Source organism: Rana temporaria, chromosome 7 (genome assembly GCF_905171775.1).
Source record: "Rana temporaria chromosome 7, aRanTem1.1, whole genome shotgun sequence".
NCBI lineage: Eukaryota > Metazoa > Chordata > Amphibia > Anura > Ranidae > Rana > Rana temporaria.
The window spans coordinates 189695892-189710239 of record NC_053495.1 but is presented as its reverse complement, the minus strand read 5'-3'; the positions used below and the strand labels follow the sequence as shown (position 1 = coordinate 189710239).

The 14348-nt window shown below is 41.3% G+C and overlaps 1 protein-coding gene across 7 annotated transcripts in view; it reads left to right on the top strand.

The window, feature by feature from the left end:
• The window catches only part of LHX8 (LIM homeobox 8), a 74460-nt gene extending 60714 nt beyond the window's left edge, over nucleotides 1-13746 (top strand). For 5 of the 7 annotated variants that reach the window (XM_040360687.1, XM_040360682.1, XM_040360685.1 and 2 more), the window contains 7 exons: nucleotides 2468-2589; nucleotides 3255-3475; nucleotides 5490-5593; nucleotides 8076-8171; nucleotides 8488-8671; nucleotides 9791-9868; nucleotides 13115-13746. In XM_040360687.1, coding sequence (XP_040216621.1) covers nucleotides 2468-2589; nucleotides 3255-3475; nucleotides 5490-5593; nucleotides 8076-8171; nucleotides 8488-8671; nucleotides 9791-9868; nucleotides 13115-13191 — 882 coding nt within the window. In that variant the 3' untranslated portion in view covers nucleotides 13192-13746. The remainder of the gene's footprint in view (nucleotides 1-2467; nucleotides 2590-3254; nucleotides 3476-5489; nucleotides 5594-8075; nucleotides 8172-8487; nucleotides 8672-9790; nucleotides 9869-13114) is intronic. The other 2 variants (XM_040360684.1, XM_040360686.1) reach the window with 2 other exon arrangements.
• Nucleotides 13747-14348: the final 602 nt, after the last annotated feature.

Sequence of the window (14348 nt, the reverse complement as noted above, 5' to 3'; positions counted from 1 at the left end):
CATTTTTATTGGGGGAATGGTTATGGAGAGTGAAGATCGTTTGAGTCTTCAATTCTTTTATTTTTGATTGGCTGTGCTCCTGAATTGTCTGATCTTTGGCAGATCGAACAGATGGGTGTGGATGTTTTGGCATTGCATTTTCCAAGTCCTTGCTGCTTGCCAATATTGGCTGAAGGTAAAACGGCATGTTGGACCCTTTGCACCAATTTGAGACTATCAAAGACAGTTTCTTCAATTAGGAAAACGTGTTTGCCTGATATTTGTATGTGCATTTAACAATTTTGCTGTTTTTTAGATGTAGACATCTCTAGCAGATACTTTTCTCTATTAAACCAATGAGGACATCTCCTGTGGCTGCTTGAGGCTGGATTCACACCTATGGCATTTTTAGTGCTTTTTGCATTTTGCAGATTTGCACTACAGTCCATTTATCATGGTTTCCTATGGAACACGTTCTGTAGTGCAAATATGCAAAAAGCACTAAATGCCATAGGTGTGAATCCAGCCTAAAAAAGAGAACAGCACCCATTAAGTGCAGCATATTTAAAACCTCTTTAATATAAAGGGATTAAAAACGCTCACATGAGATAATCAGGCATGGCAAGGGTTAAATGCATTTCATCCGCATTAGTCTTGGTGGAGTGTGTACATCACAGGCTGATGGTGGAGATCTAGGTCCAGTAGCAGTCCTGTCTGCACTGAATGTGTACAGCACTGGCCGGCGGGTGGGACGGGGATCGTGGAGGCTCCGTGATGTGATGTCACTTCCGGGATTCAGGCTGGTGGGCGGCGCTTCGCGATCGGGACATGTGAATCAAGCCTAAAGAAGGGACACGCATGTCCCAATCGCAGAGGGCGCCGTTCTCTCTTTTCTGTTCTCAGAGCCTCTTCTAGCTTTTTGAACTGGCAGCAATCTACCAACTCAGCAACTTTCCTGTATACCGCCATATATGGACTCATATTGATTTTAACCCCTTCCCTGCCCATATCAACCCACTGTTTTTTGGTGAATCCAGCCTAAAGCAGAACTGTGAAATGGCCCATTGGAAGATAAACGACTTTTGCTGCACTATTCAAGAGATTTCCCAAACCAGTGCATGTTTTTTTTTTTCTTTCCAGCCACCTAAATATCTTTCCACCTGATGGGCCAGTATCGTACAACCCATCTCCTCTGAGCCATCATATGGAAGACCCATAGCTCTCAACTGTCTGATTTTGAGGAACTGTCCCTGATTTGGAGCAAAGTTCCTCATTCCTCCCTCCCCATTTGTCCCTCATTTTGGGTCTGATCCATATAGTTGTATATAAAATGCACTTTTTATCTTTCATAAAAGTGTTTCCCAGTGCTAAACCTTTCATCCAATTTGTAAATTGCTGCATTTGTACATTTCAAAAGACAATATTTCAAACAAACTTCTTTTATGTTGTCATTATGGGGTATTGTTTGTAGAATTTTGTGGAAAATAATTTTAATCCATTTTAGAATAAGGCTGTAACATAACAAAATGTGGAAAAAGTGAAGCGCTATAAATACTTTCCAGATGCACTGTATATTGCAGCAAAAGTTGGCTGTTCATTTTTTCTTTTTGAGCCCCGCCTGAAATGCCTCAATGTCTGAAATGCCTGTACTGCTTCCTAATTTTTATTTTTTTTTCCCAGGAGCAGTGATTTTTTTTTTAATGATGCTTAAAGTGAAACCCTAAAAATGAAATGTTCTTTTACAGGCGACTAAGGGAGCCCCCTCCCGGCACAATATTTAAAGTGGCGCATCTGTGCGATGTGTAGAACAGCGCAGCAATTATGAAATTTTCGAATGGGGGGGGGAATGTAATCTTACTTACAGCTTTAATGTATTGCCGGCTCCTTCAGGTCTGGCTATGAAGGGGAACTCCACAAAAAAATTGGCTTGGGGGTTTCCCCCAAAATCCAGACTCTTGTCTGAGCATGCAGCCTGGAGGTCAGGATAGGGGGAAGCCGAGTGACCATACCAGGCCACATGCCCTCAAAATGGGGGGGCTCTGCTACCCACCCCAAAGCACATTGTCACCATGTTGATGGCCATTGGTCGGGGTCTCCGAGGGGCTTATCGGAATCTGTGGCGCCCTAGACCCCCCCATGTGAATGGTAATCGGGTACATTGTTTCCCACACCGAATCCAAAAGCGTCTAAGTAAAAAACTCAACCGTTTATTTTTTTTGACAATTCCTTTATTAAAAATGAAGAGTATCCCGCGATGTCCATCCATCTCCAATCACACCGCCCGATGGACCGAAATAATACTAATAATAAAAAAAAGCTCTGCCTCGAACATTGGGACCATCCTTGTATATAAGTAGTAATTTTGGAATGAGCATAAAACCCGGTGACTCTTTTAACCTTTTTTTCTTCTACAGATTTTCTTTAAATTGATTGTTTTGTACCCCCTGAGCTCCAGAGTTTATATAACCACCTCCTCTGTCTTCACCAGGTAAACGACTTGTGTTGGCACGTGCGATGTCTGTCCTGTAGTGTATGCAGGACTTCACTGGGAAGACACACAAGCTGTTATATCAAAGACAAAGATATTTTTTGCAAGCTCGATTATTTCAGGTACAAATCTACCAGTTTCGTCTGACTGCATGGAATGTATCATCTGCATCATTGTTCTTGCTAGAAACTTATGTGTATGGAGAGATTTATAAAGTCACCCCAGTCTAAGTACAAATACATTTTAAGCAAGCTCCAAGTATGTATGTATTGCGCTTAGACTGGGGCGACTTTTCTTTTACTGTCTGAAGAAAAAAAAAATGGCGGTTAATGATGGTGTGGACAGTATAATTGTGCCTTTTTTTTTTTTTTTAACTCACATTTGGCATCCACTCCTCCATGGTGTGTGGCTGCCATATTTGTGGCGGTATAGACTGTTGGACGACTCTTCCTGTTTGGGCCACGCTCCCTGGTGACACCAGCCCTGCAATCCAATGGATATGCATCTAGAGGTCAACTACCTGATAGGCTTCCTAAATGTTGCCTAAGCACAGTCATGTATGGAAGAGATCTCTCTTCTAAATTTATATTTTATTTAATCCCATTTGTTTTGGTTCAAACTGTGCTATTGACAAACACCCAGACTTGAGATTTAAGATGCATCTATAGGCCAAAACCTTTTTTTTTTTGAGGTTCCACTTTTAAATATTAGCTTGGCTTTAGACCGTCTAAGATGACCTTGTCTATATAAATTTTTTACCTACCCTTCCTTTCTTTCCCTCATGTAGGCGATATGGAACGCGGTGTTCGCGTTGCGGCAGGCACATCCACTCCACAGACTGGGTGAGGCGGGCGAAGGGTAACGTCTACCACTTGGCATGCTTTGCCTGCTATTCCTGTAAAAGGCAGCTGTCCACAGGGGAGGAGTTTGCTCTGGTGGAGGAAAAGGTTTTGTGTCGGGTGCACTACGACTGCATGTTGGACAACCTGAAACGAGCCGTGGAGAATGGTAGGTACCCAGTCTGCATGACTGAAAGTTTATATTTCAATAAGATATGATATTGGTCAACTCTGTATGTTTAAAGCAATACACCAGGTTGGGTGTTTGCCAAATGATCTTTAATTCTGTACAGCCAGGTGTGTGTGTATATATGTATATGTGTATGTATGTATGTATGTATGTATGTATGTATGTGTATATGTATATATATATATATATATATATATATATATATATATAATTAGAGTATGTGTGTGGCTTTTGTTTAGTGGCAGATGTGATATTTTAGGTGCCAGGGGAAGTGGACATGTTTATCAAGGCAATAACCACGCTCCATTGGTGTATATATAAACTCGTATAGGGGCTGCATGTCTATTCTTGGGGTGATGCAGAATTCCACAAGTAATGTGGCAGGCTAATGTTACCAACTTGGAGTTAAGTCCTTGATGTATGGTTTGGGCATCAGATACACGTAGCCTTTTTTCCATTTATTGCTAAATTCTATTTGTATATTCATTTTCCATGTGATACGGGATACCGCCATTGCTGTTAAACATGCTGAGCGGCAGAAGTGGGCTATGCCCTCTTAAGGTTTGACAGGCAAAGGTGTTCAAGCAAGAATGCCAAACATTTTCATGGATGGAATTTAATGTTATGGTAGAATGAGATCACCATCCCCCTTCTAAATGTATCTTTCATAACTTCTAAAAGTGTGTGTCTGTGTCTACAGGTGCTCTTTCACGTTTTATGCCTGACTACAGTTATGAGAGTTGAAGTTTTTTGATCTTTTCCAACATCTGTGGTTACTAAATCTTCCTCTAAAGCTGGCCATACACTAGAAGAAGTTTGTTCAAAAACTTGTAATTTCAGGAACATTTGACTTTCTAATCATAAGGGTCAAATCAAAGTTCATATTTTGACAAGTGACAAGAAAATTTAGAAGTTGGGAGTAAGTGTTGTTGTGTGTGGGTTTTTATTTATATTTTTTGTGAGCTTTTGTTTCCTGGGGGAAAAAAATATAAATTTTAACCGTGAATGTGTTTTTCATTCTGGAAATTGCATTTAATTCCAAAATGTAGTGTTTAACAGTATTCAAATGATTTAGTCAAATCCTCAAATTTACGGATGTGAATTTTTGTATAAAAATCTACCAAGTGGACCTTCAGTCTTCTTTATTGGCGGTGACTTTACCACAAATACTTCTGTTGCTCTCGCTCAAACCAGTTCATTAACTAGGAGATAGTTAAATTCCTGTATGTGAACATTTCCATGCTTTATATGTTCTTTTTCGGGAAGTCTTGCTGGCCGGTGGAATTTGCAGGCCCTTGAACCAATCTTTTGTAGGATGTACAAGAGAAAGTAGCTGTGTATCTATATAGTATGAGCCCGTTATTTTAAAATCCTTCAACAGCTCTTGTGAGTTCCTTTTTAAAATCCCTTGGGATACACCACACATCAACAGAATTAATTGTAGGTAGAGGTCAAGGTAACCTTTCCGCCACGATTGAGGCGAAACACGTTGGTTGTTTTACAGCTGTATTCATGTGATTTAATAAAAGACCACATTTTGTTGACCTACCCCAGGTGCTGAATATTTTTTTTTTTTTTTTTTTTGTACTTTTTTCACATGTGGCATGGCTGGTTGTCTTCCCTTGATGGGTTACCCACCCTTTTTTTTTTTTTTTTAATGCTTTTCAAGATGGTAATTTCCATACTACTTCACCAAATATCTTGTGTGATAAATTTTGCTTCATAGAGACAATGAAGCATTTGTTGGTTAAATGTAATTTTTGAGTAAGAATCGGATGACCTTTTAGGAACCTTTTTTAATGCAGAAATATAGAAGATTAATAAAGTGTTCAAACCTTATTACATGTTTAAAATTGTTTTGTTCTATATGCTAAACTGGGGAGCCTCATCTATGTGATCCTATGATGCCCAGGACCTCTGCTTTTTCTCAGATTTTATTATGCAATGCAGAAAAATGTTAATTAGATTTATTTTTCCCTCCTCCTCCTTGCAGGGAACCGTGTCAGTGTGGAAGGGGCTTTGTTGACAGAACAAGATATTAATCAGCCAAAACCAGCTAAAAGGGCTCGTACCAGCTTCACAGCGGACCAGCTCCAAGTAAGTTCTTGTTTTGAGGCAGGCGGAACGTGTCCGTGGCTCAATGAATAAGCCTTAAGTTCCAGCTTGTCGCATAATGTAAAAATATGTAAATCCTGTAATTGTGCCGCACAATGTTCCAAGTGATTGAGTCGGTAACATTGGTGGAATTTTAACTTGACCACAACTACTGAGATCCTTTTGATATTGCGGTTTTACAAATGCAGTTTTAAATATGTAAATCCAAGTTACGGTAAATGTATGGCTTCAAGACTGATTTCATGAAAAATTTTGATCGGCAAGATGGGGAAATTTACTGTTTTGACAAAACAAAAAACTTACTATGTGTGGAAACCTACCTGTAGCAATTCCCATTCTGTATACAACCATAAGGTGCAGAAAATATTGGACTTCTACAGGCTTCTTTTTTAAGTTTATTGGAATAGCTTAGCTAGAACTTTAGGCTTAAACTAAAATGTAAAGTAAAGTATTTCTAGATCTGTACGGACCCTTTAAATACAAAGCTATGCTTTTTTTTTGCATACATTTTACTCTTTAATTTCCTCTCTGTTGGCAACTTCAGATCGCTTGTTTGCAGGCAGTTCGCTTGCTTTTCAGGAACTTGGCTGTGAAACATCTGAATATCCAGATTATCACACAAGTGTCAATCCGAGGCATCAAATGACCCGCACTATGCCTAAGTAGCGCATAAGCGTATTTCCGGATTTTTATTTTTCCCCCACGATTGTCTCCACGGCTGGACAAAGAACATTTGGAGAGGTTTTTTTCAGATGCAACAATGCATGCAAATAAGTTTTGCATGTTTACAGGTGCACCCAATAAAGTCTATGGGGGGCAAAAATGACTGCATATGCTCCCCAAAAAAAGCTCATGTACTTTATTGGGTGTAAGCTGACTGAGCATGCAAGAGTAAACTGGGACAATTGGATTGAGATTCTGTATGATGAGCATAAATAAGGCAAAGGAGAACATGCTGTGAATGGGTGCTGACCAGATGGCATCTGCAATCTCTGTGCATGAATGCCTTAAATGGGGGAGGACCAAGATAGCGCACCTGTGCCCAATACTGGTTATTGGATTTTACTGTCACAGATCAAGGTCTTTTCCAGTGATCGGCACCCAATTGGCCTAGTTCCTGAGCAAATGATTCTTGGACATGATTATGATGTGTGTTTGTTTTTTATACACCTGCTAGCTCTTGCGGTTAGAAGTACATTTTTGTAATCGCAGGAGCAGTGATTGGCTGGTTTGGTCTGCTCCAGAGCTTCACAGGCTGGGAGTGTCATTACTTCCCCTGCCTCTATAAGAAGTTTCTAGCATTTGGGGGCAAGTAAATTAGACCATTCAGAAGGCCCTGGCCAATTCCTATGGAGGTGTGCCTGGTTGGAGCTAAATTTCTGTTAGTCAGGTGCCCTGAGAAGACATCTGGCCCACTAGGACTTTTTTCAGCCCACGGCTGGACATCGGGATCTCTGCTAGGGCTGTGGGGCTTGCTTTGCATACTGACAAGAAGCGCAAGTCCCACAACACGATGAACCCCCACAAAGCCCAAATTATTTCAATGCAGACCTGCTGCAACTAATGGCTCCCGCCCGTGGTTACATTGAGTGCCCTTTTACCTCCTGTAATTTCACATGGCGTGCCTGTGTAACAGTGGTGTGGGAGCTGGCAAGTGCAGTAGGTCTGCACTAAAGGCAGACCTTCAGAGAAGCACTACAGCGGTAATGGACAATGATCTTCAGAGGAAATAGAAGGTGGTGTGGGGAGACTGATGGGGATAGAAATGTTCTTGGGGGTGGGGGGGTTCTGTTAGGGACATAAGTTTAGGGAAGGAAGAGCAGGGGGCAGTGATAAAGGACACAAATGTGTGGAGGGTGTTAATGGAGGCACAAACATGCAGGGGAGAGTCTGTTGAGGACACGGATGTATGGGAAGATTCTGCTAGGGATACAAATGGGCAGGGAGGCTCTGGTTGGGACCTGGATGTATGGGGAATATCTTCTGGGGACACAAATGTAAGGCCTCATGAACATTAAATGTTTAGCCCTGGTCCCTGAGGCGCCGACATTTAGGTGCTGGCGGAGGATTCATGTGCACCATTCATCTCCACTGATGGCAGCCTTTCAAACTGATTTCTGTTCCATGACTGAGGATTCATTATAAATGAAAAACATGTCCATAAAATAAGATGTGGCCCCCAAAAGTAAGTTTGGCGACACCTGGTTTAACCCAATGTACCAAATGGCAAAACTGAAACCTTTTGATAGAAAATGGGGTAGTCTTGTACATCCTAGTTTGTCCAGTAAGGGGCAGTGTTCATGGAAGTCAATCATCTCTGTAATTGGAGCAAATTTCTTATGGTTTGCTGCGGTTAGTATAGGACTTTTTTTGCCATATGTTTGGGTAACTGTTTTTTGTGTAAATTTCACTATAGGTATGATTTAGGGGTTGTTACTGACTTGCATATATTGTGCATTTTTAGGTTATGCAAGCACAGTTTGCCCAGGACAACAATCCGGATGCACAGACGCTACAGAAATTGTCAGAAAGGACGGGTCTAAGCAGACGCGTAATACAGGTGAGGTTTTATGTTGGCTTTTAAACTAACTGCTGGTGGAACGTAATGCACAGGACTGATTGCAGATCTCTACAGTGTAATTCCAGCCAAAGCTGATTTTTGTTTAGAGCGGAAGGGTTAGAACTGGTCTCATTATTGCTAGCGCTGTGAGATTTTTCCCTCACTTCCTGTCCCCAGACATACAATGGGAAGCAAGTGGCAATCCCCCTAAAATAAGGGAATTCCTTACTGGAAGATATCACCTCTTCCTCCCTGTGCTGGTAATGACCATAAAATGTTGATATGCCTGGGATAATCAAGTTTTTGTCTTTTCCAGGTCTGGTTTCAGAACTGTAGAGCGCGTCACAAGAAACATGTTAGTCCTACTCATTCCTCAACTGCGCCGATTACAGCCATTCAATCCTCAAGGCTTTCCCCACCTATGATGGAGGAAATGACCTACTCTGCATACGTACCTCAAGATGGGCCCATGCTGACCGCTCTGCACAGTTACATGGATGGTAAGCTGGTGCCAGGGACTAATTTCTAAGTGTATGGGAATGTGTACTTGCTGATACATTGGCCGACAACTGTGTTTAGTAGTGATTAGGTCAGGCTAATGCAAAACACTAAGACTCCTGTCACACTGAGGCAGTTTTCAGGCATATTGGTGCTAGAACTGGCGCCGGAAACCTGCCTTCCTTGCTGCCCAAATGTAAAAGCCCTGAGTGCTTTCACACCGGGGTAGTGCGCTTGTGTGATGTTGGGAAAAGTCCTGCAAGCAGCATCTTTGACGGTTTGGGAGCGCTGTATACAACGCTCCCAATACGTCCCTGCCCATTGCACTGAATGAGCATCGCTTCCAAAGTGCCTGAAGTGATTCGGTAGTGCCGAAACACTGGTGCTTTTAACCGGCCGTAAGCTCATGTTTAAAAGTGCCTTGCTAGCGTCTGAAAAGCATTGCTTAAACAGCGGTAAAGCGACGCTAAAACGAGTGGGAGCCCTTCATTGTAAGAGAGGAAAGGGGGGGTGGGAGGTAAGGAGCCAAATCCCTACAGAGATTTCAGGTGTAGTACCAGAAGGAAGGGTGCTGCCTGTAATTTCCAGCTTTAACAATTCACACCTAGGAATAATCGTTAGAGGTAACTTGTTTAACTGGAGTGTGCAAAAAACGTTGGTGTGTAGCAAAAGTGTTGCGCTAAACAAGAATATAAATTAACATATAAATGTAAAACGATGAGTCGCGTGTCTTCCAACTGACATCAGTGTAATGCCTTCACTTTGATTAAAAAGTTATGCATTATTTAAATGCCAATAGTGTAAAATAACGCATAGCATGCCATTTACAAAGTCAGGCGATGTACTTGCGGGAGTAAAAAAGATCTCGTGCAAGCAGCATCTTTGGAGCGGTGCGGTTTGTATACCGCTCTTTCACCGATCCTTCCCATTGAAAACAATGGGACACCACAGCAATACCGCCGGCAATGCGCCTCTGTACCACCGCTATTCCTCAGCAATTCCAACGGTATAGCGCCGCTAGAAATGGTGCCGCCGCACATACTGCCCCAGTGTGAAAGGGGCCTTGCTTACATATTCATGCCTGTGTAAAATGTATTTCTTTCTTTTTTTTTTTCTGTCAGCAGGGAATTCCCGGCTGAAAGGAGAATTTCGAGAGGGAGCAATGTATACACGGAGGATTTGTCACTTGCCGACAGGGGGTGAGTGTACACACGGAGGATTTGTCGCCACCTGGTGACCCTGCCCCTTTACCTTTTTGTATCGGGAGAAGCAGAGCTGTCATTCTGCCCTGCTGCTTAATGTAAACAAAGGGGTGACTGGTGATGCCCCCCTTGTCTACTTTAGCAGCAGGGCCAAATGACAACTTTGCTTCTCCTACGCTAATTTTGAGCCAGCGAATTACAGATCTATGTGATGATGACTGCGCCCCTATAGACTGGGAGAACTGACAATGTAATTTGCAGCCGGCATGTGACAGAGCCTCTGTGTACACACTAGCCCCTGCTCTGTAAACCTTGCCCCTCTCCTGCTGTACACGCTGCCCCCCCTCTAATGTTTATATTCTGCTGTCATAGGGGTATTCCCCACTGACAGAGATGAGTAACTACCTGTTAGGACAGCGGTGTGTGTTCCAGCTCCTAACATCCAATGCAAAAAAACGGATGAACAATAGACACACAATGCTGTGTGAAAGGCCCTTAGGTGTGATGCTCAAGTGTTCACAAACTTTGGCTGTTTATCCTCTCTCAATGCAAGTTATTCTTGGGGTACTTGAACATTTTGGCTTCTCCAGAACTGTAATTAAAAACTGGATTTCACCTGCATTGATTTCACCTGCTTGCTGGCGAAAATGTATCACCATTATGTATTAGAATATGAAAAAAAAAAAATATATATATATATATATAATCTCTCTATCCCTCTTTATACAGTGAGGGGGGGGGAGTATTTGTCTGGGGGGAAAGTATTTTGATGATTTTGTACGTTTGCCCATTGGCAAAGACACAAATCTATAATTTTAATGGTGGGTTTATTTTAACATTGAGAGACGAACAAAAAAAAAAAATCCATAAAACCGCATTTCAAAAAGTTATACATTGATTTGCATTTTAATGGGTGAAATGAGTATTCACCTATCGGCAAGATTTCTGGCTCCCAGGTGTCTGCTCCTAATGTCGGCTTGTTACCTGTATAGAACTCTCCTTAAAGGGATTACTCCTAATCTCCGCTTGTTACCTGTATAAAATACACCTGTCCACAGAAGCAATCAGTCAACCTGATTCCAATCTCTCCACCATTGCCAAGACCAAAAGAGCCATCTAAGAATGTCGGACAATGCTGGAATGGGCTACAAGACCAGCTTGGTGAAAGGGTGACAACAGTTGGTGTGAAATGGAAGAAACACGGTCTGGTGCTCCATGCAATATCTCCCCTTGTGGAGTTTCAATAATTGTGCGAGGTATTAGCCCAGAACTGCATAAAAATCTTGTCAATGATCTCAAGGCAGCTGGGACCATAGTCGCCACGAAAACGATTGGTAACGCTATGCTGTAAAGGACTGAAATTCTGCAGCACCCTCCTGCTCTAGAAAGCGCATGTACAGCCCGTCTGAAGTTCACCAATGAACATCTGAATGATTCAGAAGAGAACTGGGTGAAAGTGTTGTGGTCAGATAAGACCAAAATCAAGCTCTTTATAGCATCAACGCAACTCGTCATGTTTGGAGGAGGATGCTGCCTATAGCCCCAAGAATGCCATCCCCACCGCATCAAGAGGTTAAATGGAGCCATGCACTGTCAAATTTTGGGTGACAACCTCCCTTCCCTCAGCCAGGGCATTAAAAATCGGTCATGGATGGGTAATTCAGCATAACGACCCAAAACACATGGCCAAGGCAACAATGGAGTGGCTCAAGAAGTACGTTAATACGTTGTTAAATGTCCGCCTCGAAACCTTAATGACTTGGAGAGGATCTGCAAAGAGAAGTGGGATACATCCCTCTTGAGATGTGTGCAAAGCAGGTGGCCAACTACAAGAAAAGTCTGACCTCTGTACTTGGTGGCAAAACCCTTGTTGGCAATCGCAAAGTCATGTTTTGCAAAGCGGTCAGTCAAATACTTATTTCACTCATTAACCATTTAAGGACTGCCTCCTGCACATATAAGTCAGCAGAATGGCACGGCTGGGCACATGTACGTACAGGTACGTCCTGTACTTGTACCCAGCCATGGGTCGCTCCCGCGACCCGGTCCGACGCTCCGGGACCAGCGGACCCGATTGCTGCTGGAGACCCGCAATCGGTTCCCGGAGCTGAAGAACGGGGAGAGCCGTGTGTGAACACAGCTTCCCCGTGCTTCACTGTGGCGGCTGCATCGATTGTGTCCCCCTATAAAAAGGTATGACACGATCGATGACGCCACACCCCCCTACAGTTGTAAACACACTTCAGGGAACACATAACCCCATCAGCGCCCCCTTGTGGTTAACTCCCAAACTGCAACTGTCATTTTCACAATAAACAATGCATTGTAAATGCATTTTTTGCTGTGAAAATGACAATGGTCCCAAAAATGTGTCAAAAGGGTCCGCCATAATGTCGCAGTCACAAAAAAAACGCTGATCGCCGCCATTGGTAGAAAAAATAATAATAAAAAATGCAAAAAAATCCCCTATTTTGTAAACTCTATAAATTTTGCGCAAACCAACCGATAAACGCTTATTGCGATTTTTCTTTTTTTTTTTAAACCAAAAATACGTAGAAGAATACGTATCGGCCTAAACAGAGTAAAAAATATTTTAAAATATATATATATATATATATATATATATATATATATATATATATATATATATATATATATAATATTTATTATGGCAAAAAGTAAAAAAATATTGCAATTTTTTCAAAATTGGCACTCTATTTTTGTTTATAGCGCAAAACATAAAAACCGCAGAGGTGATCAAATACCACCAAAAGAAAGCTCTATTTTTGGGGGGGAAAAAAGATGCCAATTTTTTTTGGGAGCCACGTTGCACGACCGCGCAATTATCCGTTAAAGCGACGCAGTGCCGAATCGCAAAAAGGGCAAGGTCCTTTAGCTGCATTTTGGTCCAGGTCATAAGTGGTTAAAATGCAAATCAATTTAACTTTTTTGAAATGCGCCTTTCTGGATATTTTTGTTCTGTCTCTCACTGTTAAAATAAATCTACCATTTAAAATGATATATTGATTATTTCTTTGTCGGTGGGCAAATGTACAAAGGGGATCAAATCCTACTTTCCCTCCACTGTATCTCTAGGCAGACATTTAGTCCACAAAATCTATTTTAAACTTCTTATTTTTTTAAATACCTGTATTTATTTTCCCCCCTCATGTCGTTTACAACATTTTAAATATGATCTACTTCTGTACTATAATATGTCTTTTTTTTTTTTTTTTTCTCCAGCTCATTCACCGACAGCTCTTGGACTCCAGTCAATGCTGCCTCACTCCATGGCGCAACTACCTATAAGTCACGCATAAACTTTTTCTCCAAGAATGTAAATGCTTTGGGTAAAACTGAGTCATTTATTGTGTATAAAATATAATTAAGATCATTTAGTTATTTTTATATCAACTGTCCATACTGAAGTACACAACGCTTGTACTATTCAGTAAAAGGGTCACTATACACACAAATGCACATCCGGTTTTGTTGACCATGTCGCTGCCCCTCATTATGTAAGTATTATTGGGTTCAGCTTACAGCGCCACTAAGTTCTCACGTGTCTATTTTTTTTCTTTGTACTGTCTGGAATTAGTCCAAACTTAGTTGTTTGTTAATTTATTTGTCATCAGAAGAGCACTTTGCCAAAAAGAAGAAAAATGGACTGACAAGTGTGCAAAAAAATGTTTACAATTTTTTTTTGTGAAATTGTATTTTTCATTAGTTTGTACCTGTAAATTATTACAAAAGTGCATATGTATTTTGTTTTGCTTGGAACAGTTTTTTTTGTTTTTGTATCTGAACTGGCCACATTCTGTTGGAAATTTGTTTTTCCTTTTTCAAGCAAACTTAATAAAGCTTTGATTACATCCTGTCAGTTTGGTTTTTGGGTATGTTGTTGGGTCATGAAACGCGGTCTGAAAATGTTTTATAGTATAAATGGTTGTGATGAGTTGACATTTGGATACAACTCCCACAGTTAGCCTATTGCACAGCCCTATATGTAGATGTGTACAAGAGTTTGATAAATGAGGCTTTAATAGGGCTGGCTCATTAATCTGTGACGACATCCTTCATATTGAACAATACATTTGAGGTCACATTGCTGAAATTCTCTTAAAGGGAAAAGGTTTTTAACCCAAATGATTTCTTCATTGAGATAACCTAGTAGAACTATGGGCAAAACTTTATTTTTATTTTTCATTTTGGATAGTCGTTGTCCCATTGCAGATATTTCGCTTCACTTCCTGTCCCGTAGCCAAACAGGAAGTCTCTGCAAATTAAAGGAATTTCTTGGGTTTCCCATCTGTTACTTTTCTAGGGCCAACCCAAAATGTTGAGTTTTCTTTTTACTTTCACTTTCAATGATGATGGCAAACAATACTAAGGCTGGAATCGCACCTATGCACTCTTGGTGCATTTTGCGGATTTGCACTACAGAACTTAGTCTATAGGAAGCCATGTTAAATAGATA